Here is a 21,517-nt window from a genome sequence, read left to right on the forward strand (position 1 = left end):
TTTATCAAGCATCACGGACTCAGCAAGCAAATCGAAACCAAAATATCTCCGAAAGGGCCACAAGAGTATGAAGAGAAAATATTATCTTTCCATCACTTTATTCTTCAACATCGAAAGAAAATCAATGTGGGAGTAAGCTGAATGGTGAATATAGACAAAACTCCTCTGACGTTTTATGCGCCGAGTAACAGGCCTGTTGCCATGAAAGGTGCAAAAACTAACTAAAAAACAAGTGGACATGAAAAAATGCACTACAATGTTGTCCTCTTATGTTGTGCTGACAGTGCTAAACTTAATCCAAGACCATTTTCAAGAGCAAAACAAGCCAAAACCTTCAAACAAGCCAAAACCTTCTAAAATACTGCCAGGTGGTGGTGTTCACTTACAAAACAAGGTTTAGATGAATGAGGCTGGTGTGAAATTATGGATTTACAGAGTATGGGAGAGAAGCAAAGGTGTTTTATTTGAGAGTAGTTCTCTTCTTGTGCTAGATCAATTTAGTAATCATTTGAAAAATTCTGTGAAAGAGAAACAGACAGGGAAATCTAGAGCTACCTGTTATTCCACGAGGACTTACTTGACAACAACAATCTCTTGATGTCTCAATAAATAAAGCATTTGAAGTGCACGAGAGGAATGGAACAAATGGATGATACCCAACACGGATTTATGCCAGAGGGAGCTTTAAAAGACCTACAGTCAAACAAGCGTATCAGTGGATAAAACAGTCTTGGTCTAGAATGAGAGAAGACATTATTGTTAAATCTTTCAAGAAGTGGGATATAAGTAATGCTCTTGGTGGCAGTGAAGACCATCTTATGTATGAAGCGGATAATGATGAGAGTGGCGAGGAAGAAGGTTCAGATGATGAATTAAGGGATTTTGAAGATCAGTTCAGTTTTATAATGGAAGTTTTTTTTCTGGCTTTGTAATCTAATAACAAAAATTGTAAAAATGTTATTGTTTTAAAAACTGCTTAAAGATTATGGTGTGTCATAGTCCATAAAATACAGTATACATACACACAAGTTTTCCTTCACATGTGTTTATTTATGTCAATGAATATCAAATAAAGTTAAGCCTGCTGTGATTTTAGTGTTCTCTGTTCCAGCAATCTGTTACATTTATGGCAATGTGCCTGTCATCACAAAGCATTAAACACCACTAAGGGCTGCAACAAAGACTAAAATGCCATCGCACAACTGTTCACTGAACACATCCCGTTAATTGTGGTGCCGCACACAGCAAATGGAGTAACCTACAAAGGCTATAGCTGGTAGAAGCATGATACTTTACGCATTCTGTCGATAGGCTCGGAGCATAACTACTGCAAGCAAAATTAATGCACTGTAGTGAATGGCATATGAGGTATAACTATATAATTTAAACCTCAGTGGAATATCAACAATGTAGGAAAAGACAGGTTGCTACATACCATAAAGATAACACGATAAGTTGCAGACAGGCACAATTAAAAGAGAATCACACAGAAGCTTTTGGCCACAGCCTTCATTGGAAGAAGAGAAACACCATTCATTCAGCCTAATGCCAAATCCAGCACCTTGGGCCAGTATGAAACTATCATGTGGAATGGTAGCAGCAATCTGGAGTGGGCAGGGAAGGGATAGCAGTGTATGGGTTGAGGAAGAGAGGAGTGCTGTCTGGCGGAGTGAGCAGGGACTTTCTCCTCTGTATCTTCCCAACTGCTCTGCTTTTCCACTCTGTTTTCCCCACCTCCCAACCCCACAATCTCCTGACACTGGGCCTGTTGGTTTTCTGGTCCCTGCACATTCCACCCAAGAGTGCTCCTCTCTTCCTCCACCCATACACTGCTATTCCTTCCCCTTTCCAATCCCTGGCACCTCCAGATTGCTGCTACCATCCTACGATAGTTGCATTCTGGCCCAAGCTGCCAAAGTTGGCAGTCACATGTGTGTGAGATGTGCTTGCTTGTGTGGTTCTCTTTCTTCTGACGAAGGCTGTGGTCATAAGCTGATGTGTATGTGTCTTAAATGTGCCTGTCTGCAACTTAGCATGTTATCTTTATGGTAAGTAGCAATTATCTCCTCCTATATTGTTAGTATTCCCACCTGGAGCTTCCACTGTTTGACCAAACCTAAGTGGAAGCTGTGGTCACTCCATTTGCCATGTACACCAATCACATCAGTCATACTTTGGAACAAGGCGCCAAATAAGCTTGCTATTTATCACTCTATATGCTACAAACCACTGTATTAGCGTTATGTCACCACACTATGTAACTGTTAGCTCAGGCAGAAAACAAAGAACCAAGATGTAATCTAGCAGTTTTCACTGTATTTCACAGTTTTCAGTTTATTTCACCAAACAGGCTATAAATTTTTGGTATTTTCGAGGTGAACATAAAATGAAAGAATTCTCAGAACTGTGTTTTAAGGTATAATTTGTGGCAGTACTGTGTTGGGAAAATGGCTTAACTGCCTCATATACCATTAGCAAAAAAGAATCTTTTCACAATTACATGCCCTACAGTAGTACTAGTAGTAAAATCCACTTTTTTCCCTTATAGGTCTATTTTATGAAGTAAAATTTTGAAATCTCTTTCTTGTTTGTTTATGGATTTGCAACTTGGTTATGTAAGTTGACATTATTGAGTGCTGGTGAAATTGTTACCTATCAGGAGGAGAATGAAATTCTTGCACAGACTGATTTATAGCTTCTGTGCTTGTTTGTACTTTACAATCCAGTAGTTTAGGAATTACAGATGTTTTGTACGCTATAGCCTGAAAACATATTACATAGTGAGCAAAACAAAGTGTGTTAGTGTGGTGCAGGGTCGGCGATAACTGTTGGGTGATTTAACAAGTCATCAGCCAATAACAGCTCACTAGCCGGAAATTGCCAATGTTTTCTTGACTCTGATCAAGCGTATTCTTAGAGACTTTGTGTTTGAATTCGAAGGCTTGATTATCAAAAATGTCGCTGAATACAGTATATCAGAAATACAAGCAAAAAGATGAGAATGAGATATAAGTGGCACAAGACAAGGCGATGACTGGGCTCCTTCATCAAGTATTGACTCGGTCTGGAACATTTAGCGTCAACTCTCCTGTTTTACCACTGCTGATGCAACCCATCAATAGTTGTATCTTAATTGCACGGTGAAGCTAAACGTTGCAAGTTCCGTTGGCTACACCGATCTTGGATTACGTCAGCATTTTCTCTCTCATGTTGCCCCTCTCCACAACAAGCTAAAATAATACCTTAACTTCATCACCATCTGCGGTGCCACATATAACTCGCTCAGTCACATGAAATATTAATAGGAAGAAAACAGGACGAAGTCAAGTGAGAACTGAGGTGAACCTTACTGGGGAGAAACGTAAAATTGTGAAATTTTTAGCACTAATCTTATGGGTTTTCCACAGGGGTTATGAATTTATGGTGTAGAATTGCAAAAACTGTACAACCGGAGAACGTAAAATCAAAGTTTCACTGCGACAACCGAAAATTCAGTGAGAGGTTATGTCCAAGGATGGCATAACTCCACAACAGTGGAACACTTGCTTCTTGCCGAGTCACATACTATCACTTATCAATACCTGTGTTTCAGAATCTTTCATTGCTTATGAAATTTTAGTGGTGCACGTAGGAAAGGAAGTAATCCTGTTATGGCACCCAGAAGAGCATCAAGTTGTTATGTCTCATTCAAATTCAAGCATGTTGCATGGAATGTAACAATGAAAAGTGACTTTCTGCTTCTGATTGTACAAACATAAATCAACTGAATGACTATACCTCAATGTTTTAAGCAGTTTATGAAGTGTGAAGACTTCGGTAAATCATGTAAGATATCCCTTTTCTTTTTTAATCAATACTATCATTTAATGACAAAAACTATCAGTCAGGCATCTTCAGGCAATAAACTTTGTAAGAAATTTCACAACAATATACAAACATTTGACTGATGACCAAATATATCGTGTTTGAAGTTCTAGTTTATTTTTACACTATTCATTTCAAAGGTAGTGCCTTCTTTAATTTAACAGTAAATATTAAAGTACAAATATGAATTATTGAAAATAAGCAGCACTTAATGTACAGTGAGACAGGATGGCTAGCCTGTAAATATTTTCAAGGATGCAAAATTCCACATGCTACTGATGCATGCACTTAAAAGAAGGAAGAAACTAGCTTTCTGAACCAACTGTTTCCTCTTCGGAGAGGGGGATATATATATTAAGGGGAGATGCCAGAGAGAATACAAGATCAAAACTACTTCATGTGAATCAGCAACTGTCAGACAATAGGACAAAGTGACAAGTAAATATGGATTAAAATGAGGAGGAGGAAGAATGACAACTGGAATTAAGAACTAGGAGAAAAGTGGAAAATAAAGATGAGAACAACCAAAAAGAGAGTGATGGGAGTGTAGCTCAAAGGCATTCACAGGAAAAAGTTAGTTTGTTGAAAATTTCAAAAAGTATGCCACAGCATGAGAATGAAGTCATTGTTTATTCTGGCTGTCATAATCTGAACTTTAATATTTTTACAAACATCAACTGATTCAATTCATTATAAATTATCCCAGCATGGACTCATTTTCAGTGAACATGACAAAGATTTTGGCCAAATTGAAAACTAAATGAGAGCCACATGTACGTGCCTGATTGCTAGCTACAAGTTGCTAACAAGGGAACCTCCACATCGCAACCCCCTCAGATTTAGTTATAAGTTGACACAGTGGATAGGCCTTGAAAAACTGAACACAGATCAATTGAGAAAACAGGAAGAAGTTGTGTGGAACTATGAAAAAAATAAGCAAAATATACAAACTGAGTAGTCCATGCGGAAGATATTCAACATCAAGGATAGTCTGAGCTCAGGATCGCCGTGGTCCCGTGGTAAGCATGAGCAGCTGCGAAGCGGGAGGTCCTTGGTTCACGTCCTCCCTCACGTGAAAAGTTTAATTTTTATTTTCAGATAATTATTATCTGTCCGTCCGTCCGATGCGAAGTAACTGCGCCGTAGTACGGGGACGCTATACCTAAACAAACATATGTTTTGACGGAGCACAGGGAAAACTGTGCGACTGTGAAACTGTTGCATTCATTTGTTGCAGTTTATGTGACAAACTCTTACGTTTTCATCACTTTTTTGGGAGTGATTATCACATCCACAAGAAAACATAAGTCGGGCAAGGTAGAAGAATCTTTTTACCCATTCGCCAAGTGTACAAGTTAGGTGGGTCGACAACATATTCCTGTCATGTGACGCACATGCCGTCACCAGTGTCGTATAGAATATATCAGACTTGTTTTCCTGTGGAGGTATCGGTTGACCTATGACCTTGCGATCAAATGTTTTCGGTTCCCATTGGAGAGGCATGTCCTTTCGTCTACTAATCGCACGGTTTTGCGGTGCGGTCGCAAAACACAGACACTAAACTTAGTACAGTGAACAGAGACGTCAATGAACAAACGGAGAGATCATAACTTTGCGAAAATAAAAAAAGCAAACTTTTCACTCGAGGGAAGACTTGAACCAACGACCTCTCGTTCCAGAGCTGCTCACGCTAATCACGGGACCACGGCACTCCTGACCTTACATTATCCTTGATGTTGCCTATCTTGCACATGGACTACTCAGTTTGTATATTTTGCTTATTTTTTTCATAGTTCCACACAACTTCTTCCCGTTTTCTCGATTGATCTCTGTTCAGTTTTTCAAGGCCTATTCACTGTGCCAACTTATAACTAAATCTGAGGGGGGTGCAATGGGGAGGTTACCTTGTAAGAGCAACAACAGAAGACTAAGTGTCACGATGAGCGAGGCTGTTTTTGAAGATACAGCCAACGTGAATGCTGTAACAACAGTTACTGTTCGATCTGCAGATCACAGCAGAGAAATTCTTTGACACAACAGCCAACTTGGATCTTTATCACTTTTCCTCTAAAAGATCTTCAATAGAGAGTAACACAGAGGTACTATAAATGATTCATTTGAATTCAAAGCTCATGTAAAAACATGGCTGATGCACGAATAGAACCATAAATTTGCAAGTTTGCATTTTGCTCTCTACAGATGTCATTCTGGTGACACGACATGTCAAACTGACAAGTTCATTCTTTATCTTAAGTGGTGACATCGTGCAAATGGTCATAGCAGCAGCAGCAGCACTGAAGCATTTTCTGAGCTATTCCACTGTTCTCGGTATCGGGGAGGGTATGTAAAGACAATCCTTAATGTTTCCTCAATGAGAAAAGTCACAGGGCACAAAGTCAGGCAACCTGGGAGGCCAAGGAAACAGAACCACATCATCATCACAATGCCCAATCCAGAGCAATGTGGAAGTCCTTCGTTTAGGTGTTATTTCGGTTATAATTTATGCACGAGCTGCAGATAGTACAGTTTGAAATGTAATCACTGTGGCAGAATCTTCCAGACAGTCAGATGCAGTATTCAAAGTGCATGGAACAATGATTTCTTTGGACTGGGTACGAAACTTACTTTCACCTTCTCTGCAGTTGCATCTGGTCCATTGGTACTTTTTTGTTTACAGTGTTAATACCAAGACACAGTTCTCTATTTATGTGGTGGTTATTCTGCACAGCTCCTTTTGAATGCATGCTGCACTGTTGTAACAGATAAACATCTCGCATATTCCAACAAACAATAACTCTTTTCTTACTTTGTCACCATTTTGTCAAGGCACTGCACCCATAACACCAACTAGTGGACACAACGCAAACTCTGCGAGTTTTACAGTTCAATTCAAGCATCAATCATATTTATACATTTAATATTTTGAAAAATACAGAACTCTGAAAACGAATGAATCATTTATAGTCACTCAGCATAAATGACATTATACCATTTAACAGCTCGGAAAATGCTGTATTCTCCCTTCTTTTGTTTCCACGAGAGAAATTTATGGATATAATATAATAATACAGTTTCCAAGGTTTAACAGTTACTAAATTTGAAACCATTTTCTAATATACCTTTAAACTTAAGTCATTTATGTCAGAAGTATGAAAATTTCACTGGTATCACTTTGCTTCTAAGGCCCTTATAGGAATACTATAGCAGTATCACACTTCATTCACATAGGAAGACTTTTCACACAGAGGACACATATTAACGATGAGATGGTAGAACAAAGATAAAACATTAATAAATTGCAATACCTTGAAATATACATACCATTACTGTTTATAAGCTCTTTAATCGTGTCTCTTTCTTTGTGGGGTAGCCCAGATGATGTCACACACAAGTTGTGAAAAATTGGGCACTTATAATTCATAAATTCGTCATCCGTTGCATGGACATTTCTGAGCTTGCTAGCTTCCCACACTTCCAGCACCCACTTCTCTGTCATGACAGGTATGCCCTGCTCAGTTGCTTTCTGAAACAATTGACAGGCATTTAGTACCGAGTGAAAATTATCAAAACGTTAACAGAAGTGTCCTCTACAAAATCTTAAGTATTTCTAAACACCAACTCCTGTCACAATAACCAAAATCACAATCACATGTTGCATGTTTATATGCATAAAAATACAATAACAACTTGTACTGGCTGACTGAACGCTACATCCCTTTTCATATTTGCAATGTAAGGTTACAGGTAAAGAATCTGAAAACAAGATGTGTTCTCCATTAAGGATTGATGTAATGAAACAGATGTGAATGAAAATATTCTCTAAAGTTCCTGCAATTTCTATCAACACAGTGAAAAAGTTTTCTGTCAGGCTGTTCCAGCCAGAGCACCTGCTGTCAGGCAGCTGATTCCCGTCAGTTAAGGTGGGTAGGGTGCAGGAAAGCAGCTGACGTGCACAGGCAGTCAGGTCGTAGCCTGCACAATCTTACGGCTCCGGTCGGGCGCATGCAGACAGGCATGGCCTAGTGCCTCATGCACGAGCAGAATAAGGGCAATAGGACCACATGGAATGTAGTGTACAGCAGCTGTGTCCGCCCAACTGAGCTTAGTGGCACCCTGGAGAGCCCATGCCCTATGGAGCAGCCTGTCCATACAGACAGCAGAAGTATAGTGAAAATAGGTAACTGTTTTGGATGATTGCAGTTAACAAGGAATTATAAGCGCTTTTGCTTATTTCCAAAGTTTTTCAAAATATACATAGATAATGCCCCAAAATCTGGAGGAAAATATGCCCATGCAATTAGGAAATAACACTATGTATAGCCTATTGTCTGTAGACAAGTGACTGTAGCCAAGAATGAAGAAGACTCAAGTTACTGATGTGGAAAATTAGAGGAATGCCGGAAGTGGCATATGAATATATTAGAACCCACAGTACGTAGTCATAGGAAAGGAAATGTAAGTCTTAGAAACAGAGAAGAGAATTGTTAAAAAAATAATCTCGTATTAAATACAAGGTATCACACTGACAGTATACGGCAGGGACAATCAGGACATACAGAATAAAACTTGGAAATCAAGCATCGTAACTGAGCGGATACATCTAACATTATGAAATGGAGGTATACGAGTTTTGTGGGAAAGCTTCGAGTCATATGCATCAGAAGTGTGGGCACTGACAAAGAAAATGACAGGAAGACTGTACTCGATGGAAATTACTTACTGAGGTGGTGTTGCAAAACCACATACCAACAGGGTGAATAATCAAGACATCAAGTAAATGACCATAATAAATTTAACATTGACTACAGTGGACAGATACAGATAGGGAATAGCTGGCATGGTATAGCAGTATGAAGAGTACAGATGGTAACACATCTCAAAGTGTGGACACGAATAATTTCAGGAAAGTGGGAAAGGACCAAGCCTACGAAGGATTGGAATGCAGGAATTGCAGACACCATAAAGGAAAGACAGCTGACAGAACATATCAATATAGATAAAGGGCTATGAAGATTGGGTTACAATAAACAGCAAACAATGCTGCAAGACAAATACTGCAATACATATTGTACATTCTCTAGAATATGGATATGGCTGACCAAGACAATCATTGTACACAGTATTTAAAGACAAATATGACTAAGCATTAAATAGATTGAAAAATCATAAAAATCTGGAACTGAAAATTTTCATGCATAAAAGGAGAAATTATACACAATTCTGAAGAAACACTTATGACATGCATTCCTAAGTCCAGCATGGCACTGAAATGCAATTAGTACACGGCATTCAACTTCCTATTACAAGTCTAAAAAATGGTAACTAGCATTAACTATCATCACCTGCAAAAGTAAGCAGAAGGTCCACGAGATGACTAGTTTACGCTTCAAAAGTAATTTGGAACACCAGAGGTAATATTCACATTATGGTTAATGGCTGAGAATTCTTTGATGTTCAGCAAATTAGCCTTCATGCACTTCACATATAGAGAGAAGGCACTCAGCAAAGTCCATCAAAATATTCAAACTGATGAACAAAGGGATGGATTATATGGACTGAAGAATAATTCTGCATGAAACAGAGTGCCATTATATGTGAAGAAAGAGTGCAGACAAGGCTAAGAAAAAGGAATGATGAAGATTTGGTTCAACACCATTGCTATTCAATTTGTACACAAACAATGCAGTTATGTAATTTTAGAAGCCAGTGGCAATGGGGCAACAGTTCAAGGGGAACCAAAAAGAGGAAAAAACACAAATGACAAAATGCACAAGGGACAGAAAAGTAAATGTAGTCATGCACTTTACAGGTAAAAAACTGACATTACTACATCCAAGTACATGGGAAGCTGTCTCACAGCAGACTGAGCAAGTGCAATGTATGTGAAAGCACAACAGCCCAGGTACTAGAATCACTTCTCCAGAAAAGCAAACCACTAACAAACAGCATCTTCCTGAATCCTGGGACAAAATTCTTCCTCAGCTAAATATGGAGTGCATGCCTGCAAGGAGCAGAAACTTTGACTTGAAGGAAATCACAGTAGGCTTTTTGTGTGTGTTCCTGGAGATTAAAGGTGAAGTACTGAGAGAAACAGGAGAGCCACAACAATTACTGATAAGCAGAAACATTGTTACAACCAATATTAATAATGATGTCAGTTTACTGCTCAGAGAAAACTACAGAAAAGGGCAGAACATTGTATGATAGTTCATGACGGAAATTAAAGTTAGTAAAAATGAGCATCAGTGGATTAGCTGCGGACGTAACTGTAAAGACTAAAAGGCTAACAAGGTAGGAGAGCAATTCCCACTAAATACCCTACACAGCACAATATAGTATTGGTGTGCACGTAAGGATATCGCAAAAATAAACTGCATGTTTAAATGCGAACATTTTTAGGTTAGGCTTTACCGTGACTTACCGACATTAAATGAAACAACAAGTTCACTGTTACCAGTCACCGTTTTATTTATTTCCACGACGCGTTTCGAAGGTTTAAACCTCCATCATCGGGTAGATTTACATTAGTAAGTATTACATTTGTGTGTGTGTTGTGTTACGATTTTTGGAGGAACTTGTGGCACTGCCTAGTGGAGAAACGAGACACTATTTCAGAATATGGTTCAAGGAACACATGGCAGCACTAAAAAACAAAAAATATCACACATCACCAATAGCTACCCACCTGCATGAAACAAAACACCATGTTAACAACACATGTATTAACATGCTACACATCCAACCAAAAGGCAGAAAACTAGACATCCTTGAAACACTCCAAATATACAAACATCAAATGAAACAACCAGAATCTATCTTAAATGACAATATTTGCAATAGTATCATCTCCGTTTTCAGCAACTGCCTACACTCTTAAAAATGCGCACGCGCGCCCACACACACACACACACACACACACACACACACACACACACACACCCCTAATATTTACCATAAATATTGACAGCTGCCAAGAGTACAAGAGATTGACCTCATTCACAGATAATTCATCACACCAACAGCTTGTACCCCTTGTCAGCTTAAAACTGTATGTACATCAACTACTGGCACTTAACCAATGTATTACCCCAACCTTTAGGCAGCTAATATATGGAACATGCAATCTTAAGACTCCTTGCCATATAAATGTTTCCTCTCATGTAATCTCTCTCTCTCTCTCTCTCTCTCTCTCTCTCTCTCTCTCTCTCTCTCTCTCTCTCCCCCCCCCCCCTCCCTCCCTCCCTCCCTCTTTCACACACACACACACACACACACACACACACACACACACACACTTTTTTCTCTCTCTCTACCTCTCCTTCTGCCTCCAGCCCCTCACTTCACATCTGTTTATTAACCCCAATCAAAGAGTGTAATGTATGTATGATTTTACTGTTGTAGCCAATATGACCATTGTAATTACAGTCTGTAACATTTCAACTAATTGTTATCAATAAGTATGAAGTTTAAGCCATTTTAACATTTCACCTGATTGTATAAACGAGTACGAATGTTTGCTGTTTTAACTTGTCAGAATTGGATTTATATACCACCTGAAGTACACACACATCTATTTGACACCTCAAAACAAACACCGCCAAATGCTTAAAGCAATTAATCTGTAATAATATTGTTATGATGTATATTCTTTGCACTTTGCGATTATGTCTTCACTTCTGCTATACGAACCTTGCACCCAGCTGATTCCAGACGCCTTATTTGTTTACAAATGTGGCAGTATACATGTGATGTGTTACGACAGCAAAAGGAACCTGTGATCACTGAAGGTACTGTAGTTTACTTATTTAATGTTTACCATTAGATATCAATTTAATTTTTCGTCAAAAGTAATCCTAAACCATATTCTGAAATAGTGTCTCGTTTCTCCACTAGGCAGTGCCACAAGTTCCTCCAAAAATCGTAACACAACACACACACACAAATGTAATACTTACTAATGTAAATCCACCCGATGAGGGAGGTTTAAACCTTTGAAACGCGTCTTGGAAATAAATAAAATGGTGACTGGTAACAGTGAACTTGTTGTTTCATTTAAACTGCATGTTGCAATATTAATCTACGAGAAGTTATATTCTCAAAGCAGGATATAATCAAGGGCTTACCTGGTACTTCTCTGAAAGCACAGAATGTGCAACAAGATGGGTGACACTCTGTCTTAGTTTGTTGGTAAAAACACCTCCCATGAACTCTACCAGTTTTGTAATTTTTTTCTGAAATACAAGGCATTATATTTTACATGCAAGCATTGTAACTGCTGAAATACACAGAATAAATATTTTCCTTGTACCATATATTACTACCTTTGGTTCACCATCAAAACCAGTGGTGCTAATTAGGAGTCCCCTCATTCCCACAGTGTAAATTGCAGAACGGCCTTCAGGTATTGAAATTCCTTCTGTGAGGCAAGTTAGAATGCAGCGTGGCCCAACTATTCTGCTAAAACACCAATTACATATATTAGTTATGCATAAGCTGAAGACCAAAATGACGGCACAGTCACAGGAACACCCTAGCAAAATGATTTCTACGTTACAAATGTCACAAATGATTAAGTGACAAGAACAGGGGAGGAGGGGGTGGGGGGGGGCAGCATTTAAAGGCAACTGAATATGAGTTGGGGGCGGAAAACTATCCCTACCTTACACCTTAGATTTCATTTCAAGATCTAACATGGCAATATTAACTGAGCAATTATACCACAATATGTCACGTACACTGCACTCTGTGTCATCTGAATTTTTATTAAATAAGCCACATATAAAAATGGAAAATTTTTTCCTCCAACAATTCTAATGATTAACAAACAAGGTAAGACTTCACTTGTTAAAATGAGGCTGAGATCTTCAACACTTCTAGTAACAATTAGAGTTAGGTTGACAAAACACATTCTATGTTTATGAAAATTTCGTTCACTTCATGCAAGTTATGATGGACCTTGGGGTCACACAGCTGACACTTCAAGGACTATCTGGCAATGAGAACAGAAATGGATTTCTTATAAACAAGTGTGGGATCCACATCAGGTGGGACTGACGGATGACATCGAAAAAGTTCAAAGATGGGCAGCTCATTTTGTATTACTCCAAAATAGGGGAGATAGTGCCACAGACATGATACATAAATTGGAGTGACAATTATTTAAACAAAGGCTTTTTCGTTGTGACGCGATATTCTCATGAAACTTCAATCACCAGTTTTCTCCTCCAATTGCGAAAACTTCTGTTGGCACCCACCTACATAGAGAGAAATGATCATTTTTGAATATTTTTAGCATGGTGCAGCAGTCAGTAACTGTAAAATGTAATTATATTAAATTTCAGCCTCCAGTTGCATAAGCAAAGAAACTTTACCTAGGTTCCAGCTATAATAACGTAGCCTCCTTCAGAAATGTCACAATATAAAATTAAAACATGCCAGATACTGGCCTTGTCAAACTTAAAATACAGTATATAGTCATAAGACTGCATCACTTCTACTAATGACAAGGTCAATATTTGGCATGTTTTAATTTTAATTTTATATTGTGACATTTCTGAAGGAGGCTACATTATTATAGTCGAAACCTAGGTAAAGTTTCTTTGCTTATGCAACTGGAGGCTGAAATTTAATATAATAAGAAATAATCATCACGACAAAATATGAGAAATCAGGGCTAATTTAAATTTAAGCGCTCATTTTTTCCGTGCACCGTTCGAGAGTGGAATGGTAGAGAGCGCTTGAAAATGGTTCACTGAGCCCTCTGCCAGGCACTTTATTGTGAATAGCAGAGTAATCATGTAGATGTAGATATTACAATGGATAATAAAATTAACAGGAACATATAGGTTCACATGCAAGTTTGTGCCCTTTACTCGTGTTTAAATAAAATATAGTCATAAAAAGGGAATTAGTTAAAAATGCTAAAAGTTATTCACTGGTACTTATGGCTCAGTTACTGCTAATAACAACAGGAAAGTAACCATTCTAAACATGGCTGTCAAAGTTCTCAAAAAAATTGAGTCAGTTTCACAATATATATTAAAAAGAAAAATAGATATAGTGTCAAAACTTTAGAACTTATTCTGATAATATGACTGGCTTGATCACTAATTAAAAATAGATGAACCAGCCTCTATGAAAAACATAAAAATGACAGGCAATAACTTAGCCACAAGTCTTGCCAACACACCAAATCTTTAGAACTTCAGTATTTTCCTCATTGTCGTTTAAAATGTTGGACAAATCATACCACGAACAATTATTGTGGCCGTATCCAAATATAAAAATTTAATCAAGTAAGGTGCGTAGCACCAACACTGGTACACCGTAAGCACCACACACCGGTGTTTGCTGTTGCACCAGGCTGTATGTTTGAGGACAACGGCCTGTTCTCAGTTGTGGTGGAGCTGCTTCTTTCCATCTGTGTGAATGGAATGATGTTCACAAGGCCAAAACTGTATGCTTCACCAGCCTTAATTTGTTATTTTGTATGTCAAGTCACACATTCTCCCATTGCCACTTAACAATCTTCAACAATGAGGTCACAGCATTGAAGGATATAGCATTACTGTCTTTGCGTACGTCCCTTGCTGTCTTGTCAGCTCGTTCATTTTCCAGGATTCCCACATGGCTTGGTACTCGGCAGAATGAATGGTCTGTAGGGCACTTAGGAAACCAGCAAATAAGAAAGTCATTCCATCAACTGTGACTAATCTGCTCCAGTGCCTTTGCTCTGGAGCTTTGTGCCAAAGACTTAATTTGACTGGAAGTCTAGTCCTAAATGCACTGACAGGCAAAACTAGATTCATCAGTCTAAATTAATGTTAAACATCCTCTAAAAATTTGTAAATGGCTTGCTTTTGCTCCAAACCTGCGTTAAAACATTCAGATCCATCATATCAAATTCTCCAAGCTGCTCCTTTGTTCTAACCCAGACACTCTCATTGCCCTTCAACAATTTACAAACACTTGTCCTACTGATGGTCAGACACGAATATTAAAGGCTGTAGAGTGGGGGACTTGCCAGACATGTGTGTGCCACATCATGAGGAACTTGCAATGGATGGTTGATGGCAAGTGCAATGAGGCTGGGTATAGGGCTTGTCTTTAAAGCTCCTTTTACCAGTCTAATGCACTCATCATGAAAGAGTCCAAGGTCTTTAAGTATAATGGTTGTGTACAACCATAATACAGTACAGCCATAGCTACACAGTATAAACAATGATTATTGTTGTGTGCCCCAGGATCTAACAGTAAATTACTTTAAGATGTTAAGTACCTTTAGAACACTTACTTTGAGATGATTCACGAGTGAAAACCAGACGAGTTTCTTATCAAAGATGAGGCCCCAAAACTTTACTGATTACTGATAAGACAGGAGTTGTATCCCCCACTCACAGTTAGGGCTTATTAAAATCATAACTTATTCAACTGAAAGTGGCAGAGGCTCATTTGGCCAGGGAAAAATTGAAGACCTTGTATTTTAGCCCATAACTGTTTTCTTAAGGTTCGTTGCAGTTGAGCATTCATCTTGAGATTAAGACTAATAAAAATTGAAACATAATCCATAAAAAGATAGAATCTGACAGGGTTCCTGGCTGTGGTTACTGTGTTGGTGTTGGCTATAGCAAAAAGAGGAACACAACACACCCGCCTGAGGGACACCATTCTCCTGATTATGTTGGTCTCAGAGTGCACTGTCAACTCTACATCTACCTCCCAGAAAGGAACAATGATATATGATGGGTAGACAAGCCCCATTCAGTTTCAGATATCTGATCTCCATATGATGTTATAGGCCCCTTTGATGTAACAAAATATTCTCATTAACTGCTACCTATGATGGCAGAAAAAAATTTATCCTCTTGTACCACTGCCTCAAGGAATATTAGATTGTCAGGTGTAAAGTGGTACATTCAAGGTTTCAGGAGGAAATTACTTCCCTCCAAGAATCAAATATTGTCGATTCGACCAAATTCTATTAAAACATGAGGAGACAGTCTTCAATGCAATATTCAAATGTCGCAACATGGCTTAGTACACTTGGTCCTGGGATTGTATTAAGAGCCACAGATAGCACATGTTCTAACTCATACATGCACATGGGATGACTGTATTCTCCAGTGTGACTGGATTTAGGAGATAAAGCCCCACTGTATCTTCAAGTGATACTGAAATGAGTTGAAATGTAGAACCTTGACTAGCATTATATGTAATTTGCTTGAAGTATTTCACCATCGTCTGGGCTAAAGTGTCTGGGGTGTAATGCTTAGAACACCTTTGTCGTGTATGGTCACACATCACATTTCCTTTGTATTTACTTCCATACCTTTCCTCATGATGTGGAATGGTTAAAAGTTTTTATTACAACCTTGTCATAAGTGTTTTCTTCTCCCTGATAATAGCCCAAGCTTTTGCCCGAACAATGAGAAAGGCTGTAATATTGTCAGCAGATGGATTATGTTTGAACTTTCAGAATCTCGCCGAGCCCACCTACGGTCTAAATGAAATTCCTTGCTCCAGCATAGAACTTGCCATGTGCCAGGTTTAACAGACAACTTTGGAAAGGAGATGTCAGTAGCCCTGCTGATGATGGTATTTACATACTTTACCATTTCCTTGGCAGTGGATCTACATTAGAATACAGTAAGGTTGCTGTTCAGTGTACCAGTGGCTTTGTTAAATATTCATGGGTGGCATTGGATGCAAGTGGGAAAATGGTCACTGAAGTGTAAATCCTTCCCCACTTCACAAAGGACAATATCAGTTGTGGGAGAGCAGAGTGATAGGTCAGTGACTGTGGATGGTCAGTTCGCAGTCCTGAAATGTGTTGCTTTCTCTTTACTGAGATAGACATTTGACATGAAGAAACTCTCCAGTACTCCACCCCAGCACGCGCGTATTGTTAAAAGCTTTAATTCTTCCACATGTGTTGTTAAACTGTTCACATTCCATTGCATTATAGTAGCCATAAATAAGTGGCAGCTTTCTTTTGTCCTGTCTCTCTTGGTGGCACACACAGAAGTAGAATGACCTCTCACTTCAAGAGCATATGTAGCCAGTTCCATTTCAGAACTATCTTTGTCCATTGCTATTATACTCTAGTGCGGTATGCTTCATAACTTACATTCATAGCACCACATTAGAATGGGTACAGAAGAGCTGAATCTCAGTCAAATAAATCCAGCTTTAGAATTTTCTGGAAGGATAGACGAACTGACAGAAGACAAATAGCTGTCTTCTGCGATTCACATTCTCTTTGTCATGTTTCAAACTTCTGTTATCCCTTCCTTATCCCATTCTTGTTAAAGTGCAGCTGCCTACCTGTCCATTATATCTCTCTACAACTTATGACACTTTTACTTAAGTCTTAAGTTCTCTCTTTTTCTCCTGTTATAACACAGTGATCAAAATTATTAAGAATTCAGAAGTTTGGTTGAGTTGCAAGACATAGTACAGCAGAGCTTGTTAATCCAGCATGCTCAGGGATCAGTTAATGCTGGATTACTAAATATGGTGGGTTATCAGGTCATTTTTAAAAATGTGGTTAAAAATAAAACAATAAAAAAGCAAAACCTGTAGTCTTTAATTTATGAAAACAAGTACCTTATTTTTCAAATACAACAGGAGATATTAGAGTATTAAAAAAATTAAAAGTATGTACAAGGTATGTTCAATAAGCAATGCAATACATTTATCTCTGAAAACAGGTTGGTTTTATTCAAGATTCCAATGCACCAATTATTCCCCACCTTTTGGGCTATGAAATCCGATTTTCAACATAATGTTTATTCAATGTGACTGGGAGGGCCTGCATCCCAGCACGGTACCATTCAACTGGCTGACATCGGAGCCAGGGTCTCACTGCATCAGTAACCTGCCCATCATCCATGTGCTGCTTTCCATGAAGTGCACCTTTCATTGGGCCAAAAAGATGGGAATCAGAGGGTGCAAGATCAGGGCTGTATGGGGGAAGAGTAAGGACAATCTAATGAAGTTTTGTAAGCGCCTCTCAGGTGCGCAGACTTTTGTGACACCTTGTGTTGACATTGAGAAGGAGAAGAGTGTTTCCATTTTTGTTGTGATGAACACCCAAGCCCAACACTGCAAAATTCGCAGCTGTGTGTGGCTGGCTGGACATGTTTGCACTACCTTGTTCTGATGATGACAGAAGCCTCACCCAATGACTGACTGCTTTTGTTCAATGTCAGATCTTGGTAGACATTCTGCAAGTGCATACGAATATCTTTGATGCTCTGGTTTTCCACCAAAACAAACTCAATGACAGCACTCTGGTTGCAGCACATCTCCATTACAGACAGCATTCTGAAAGCTATGTATAGTGCTGCCACCTATCTGAACGTCATGAAACCATAGGGGTGAAGTGAGAATATATCATGATGTCCCAAGACAAATTCTGCATTTTTTCAACCTAAATTGATCAATAAAAAAACATTCATTGCTTTATTTATTTAATGTCCCTTTTATTACTTTTTTATAATAACAAAATTAAACTGAAGTTGAATACTGTACAGCCCTATTAAAAGAATTTAAAGCTCCAAGTGCTAGAAAATTTTAATGGTATAAATAATTTTTGTATGTCAGTTAAGGAATAAAATAAGTACCACTTACTTGAATAAGAGCAAGGAAAATCTAATTAATAAAAATTGTTATCAAGAATTTGATGCACTTTAATTTGTATCACTGTCTTTAGGAACAGTAGATACTCGACGACGTTGAAGACATGGAATATGTCGGACATGTAAGGACCAATGATGATTTATGTGAAACTTTCTTCAGAGTCCTCTGGAACCTTACGGAAATGCTACCTTATTTCTTGGATTAAGGTCTTTTTCGACAAAAATTATCTTCTTCATCACTGTTTCTTGCACCTCCTGTGACTGAAAAAATTTTACTAGATCATGTCGTCACTCAGCAAGTAATTCATACAAATGTCTGTCAATGTCAATCTGTTTGTCAACTACTTCTGTTGAAAGTGCACCCAGTTAATTAACAGCTGTAGAATTTATCACTCATGCAATTTCAGAGCTATCATCTGTGGACAGAACTAATTCCTCATGAAAAAATTTGGTCTTTTCAATTAACAATGACCCTCTTATCGGCTGTCCCTCTGCTCTCTTAGAACCGAACCACCTATACAAAACTACCTGTAGTTCCTAACCTATGCTTATTTGGAGTCTGCCTAACATCTAGATTTTTAACACAAGCAGACTGCGACAAATTTTTCAAGCTGTTGATTTTTTCTTTCATATCCTATATAGTTGAAGATGCACTATTAAATTCACTTACAAAATTGTTTCAGTTCTCACTCTTCTCCAGCCTTCTCATGATGTCCAGTTTTAGGTGGGTAGGCAACATCTTGTGTTTTGCCATTTTAGGTGCACTTTTGATCTGTATAAAAAACATTCCTGTATGTACGTACTTTTTACTCTGGTGTAGCCTACGAGGCAGTCATCCAAGTAGCTAAATATGATACTGTACCAACAGTTATTTTTTCAATAACTATTAAATATAACCCCACACACAGATGCAACTGGATGTCTGCAGCAAACCTTCGTAAACTCACAGGCACTGCGTTTCAGTTTGTTATCTCTAAAGACTGAATGGTGCTGCTTTTTCGTGGAGTGCCCTTCCAAACTGTTCACAGTAACAGAATGAAAGGCAGTGTTTCTGAATGCAGGAGGTAGAGAATCAGTACAGGAGATGAAAAGGTGTAATAGAAATAGTCGACGATATAAGTACTACTGACTAGTAATCACTCCTTTCACAACACAATTCGATCATATCTCTCTCTCTCTCTCTCTCTCTCTCTCTCTCTCTCTCTCACACACACACACACACACACACACACACACACACACACACACACGTGAACTGTCGCATACTGACACAGCCAAGAGTGGTCGTGAAAGTGATTAATGTAAGTCGTCAAACATTCTTCATGCAATGCACGTATTTGTGTACAGTTAATTACACTAACTGAAATATCTGTAATTGGCCTCTATGAAACTTTCGGTTTTCTCCTGCACTGGCCTAAGTTCTCATTTGTTTACACTCTTGGCTGACTGACACACACAGTGTTAGCACTATTTGAACCTAGACCTTACAGATTGAAGTCCCGTGTACCCTAATTTGTAAAATGGTTGTGTGTGAGAACAATAAGAACTAGTGTTTAATGTGCCAAGAATCAGGCAGTTCTAGTTTTGTGTAGGGACAGTCCAGAAAATATCTTGGCTGTTTTTTCCAATGAGGAACAACTAGTGTAAAGTAGGTATAGAGCTTTGAATTGGTGATCAAGAACAGTGCATATAACTTAGTGAGCAATGACAGTAGTTGAATGATGACGTACAAATCTGATTACTTGTACAATTTTAAACAGGAATTCACTGGCATCCACTCATTTGCAATGAAATACCACACTGCAAGCATGATCCAGTAGTCATATAATTGCAAATAGGAGACTGAATGAGCATACAGAAGCCAAAGCTGACAAAAAGAGAGCTCTGAAATCAAAAATGGTGCTAATTGTTTGGTTATCATTCACAGTGCTACCCAGACAGCCATATTTTGAAGTTCAAATGCCACTGTGGTTCAATTGTTTAAATCACTGAAATGAAATTTCTGTGAATTGTAGAATAATTACATCATGTGCATACTCTTCACTGCAAACCAAACTGACCCCTTTCTACAGGCAACTGTTTGAACATTGTACTTGGTTACAGTGCTGCTGTTAGTACACATAAAGCAACATTTCATTTTTATACAACCAAACCACCACGTCACATTATTTTCACTAAACATTGCCTCAGTTTCGCAAACTTATTAGACAAGAGAAGATAACTTTCTTGCCAATTTCAAGACTTTCTTTCTTAACGAAATACATCCGTTTCCAGTTTTTTATGTTTAATTGGAGATTAAACAATACAGATAAAACACTAGATATAATGCCTCCAGACAGCATAGGTGCATCCAGTAGAGTTCACAGTTAAGCGATATACTAGAAAATACCTCCTACCTCTTTTTGTAATTTCATTAACTGTATGGAGACAAAAACACTATTACCTTACACATAATTCTATTATATGCAAGCCATAAAACAATATGATTTCGAAGGTACCATATTATGGAGTTTCTTCTTTCTCTTCAAAATTAGTAATTTCTGTTATACTCACACACATTTATTATTACACAAATGTTCATAAGCGACACCCTCAAATTCTGAGAAGACAAAAACATCTTTCTTCACAGGGGTTAGCTTCACACAAGAGTTTTCTGTGATCCATTCTGGATGTAGAGATTGTTCAACACAGCTCTGAAATTGAAAAACAGATGAAAAGCAATGCAGAGTGGGGGAAAGAAAGCATGATAAATTTTGGTTAGTTATTACAGAGGCACTCTGTGAAGCAAATACCAATATTTATATGCTACGGAACTTTACAGGTAATTTTTTTAGATAACCTCAAAATAAGTGTACGTCTTTAAGAGTTTAGTTAATTTTGGCAGGAATGAAAAGTATTTAATTACCAATATTGGATGTTGACTTTATCCCATGATGTAATAACGTTGTTGTGTGTGATATCACAAGCACAAACAGGGAGAAAACAGAAAACTGACAACATTTTTAATGTCTATA

The 21,517-nt window shown here is 38.2% G+C and overlaps 1 protein-coding gene across 3 annotated transcripts in view; it reads right to left on the reverse strand.

The window, feature by feature from the left end:
* LOC124620164 (DNA topoisomerase 2-binding protein 1-like) overlaps positions 1 to 21,517 on the reverse strand; it is a 289,518-nt gene that overhangs the window by 207,558 nt on the left and 60,443 nt on the right. The window contains exons 2-5 of one of the 3 annotated variants that reach the window (XM_047146853.1): positions 21,057 to 21,196; positions 12,183 to 12,318; positions 11,988 to 12,095; positions 7,186 to 7,387 (exon numbers count right to left, since the gene is read on the reverse strand). In XM_047146853.1, the coding sequence (XP_047002809.1) occupies positions 7,186 to 7,387; positions 11,988 to 12,095; positions 12,183 to 12,318; positions 21,057 to 21,196 (586 nt within the window). Of the gene's footprint in view, positions 1 to 7,185; positions 7,388 to 11,987; positions 12,096 to 12,182; positions 12,322 to 21,056; positions 21,197 to 21,517 lie in introns of all 3 variants that reach the window. The other 2 variants (XM_047146844.1, XM_047146837.1) reach the window with 2 other exon arrangements.

This window comes from Schistocerca americana, chromosome 1, assembly GCF_021461395.2.
Source record: "Schistocerca americana isolate TAMUIC-IGC-003095 chromosome 1, iqSchAmer2.1, whole genome shotgun sequence".
In the NCBI taxonomy this organism is placed as follows: domain Eukaryota; kingdom Metazoa; phylum Arthropoda; class Insecta; order Orthoptera; family Acrididae; genus Schistocerca; species Schistocerca americana.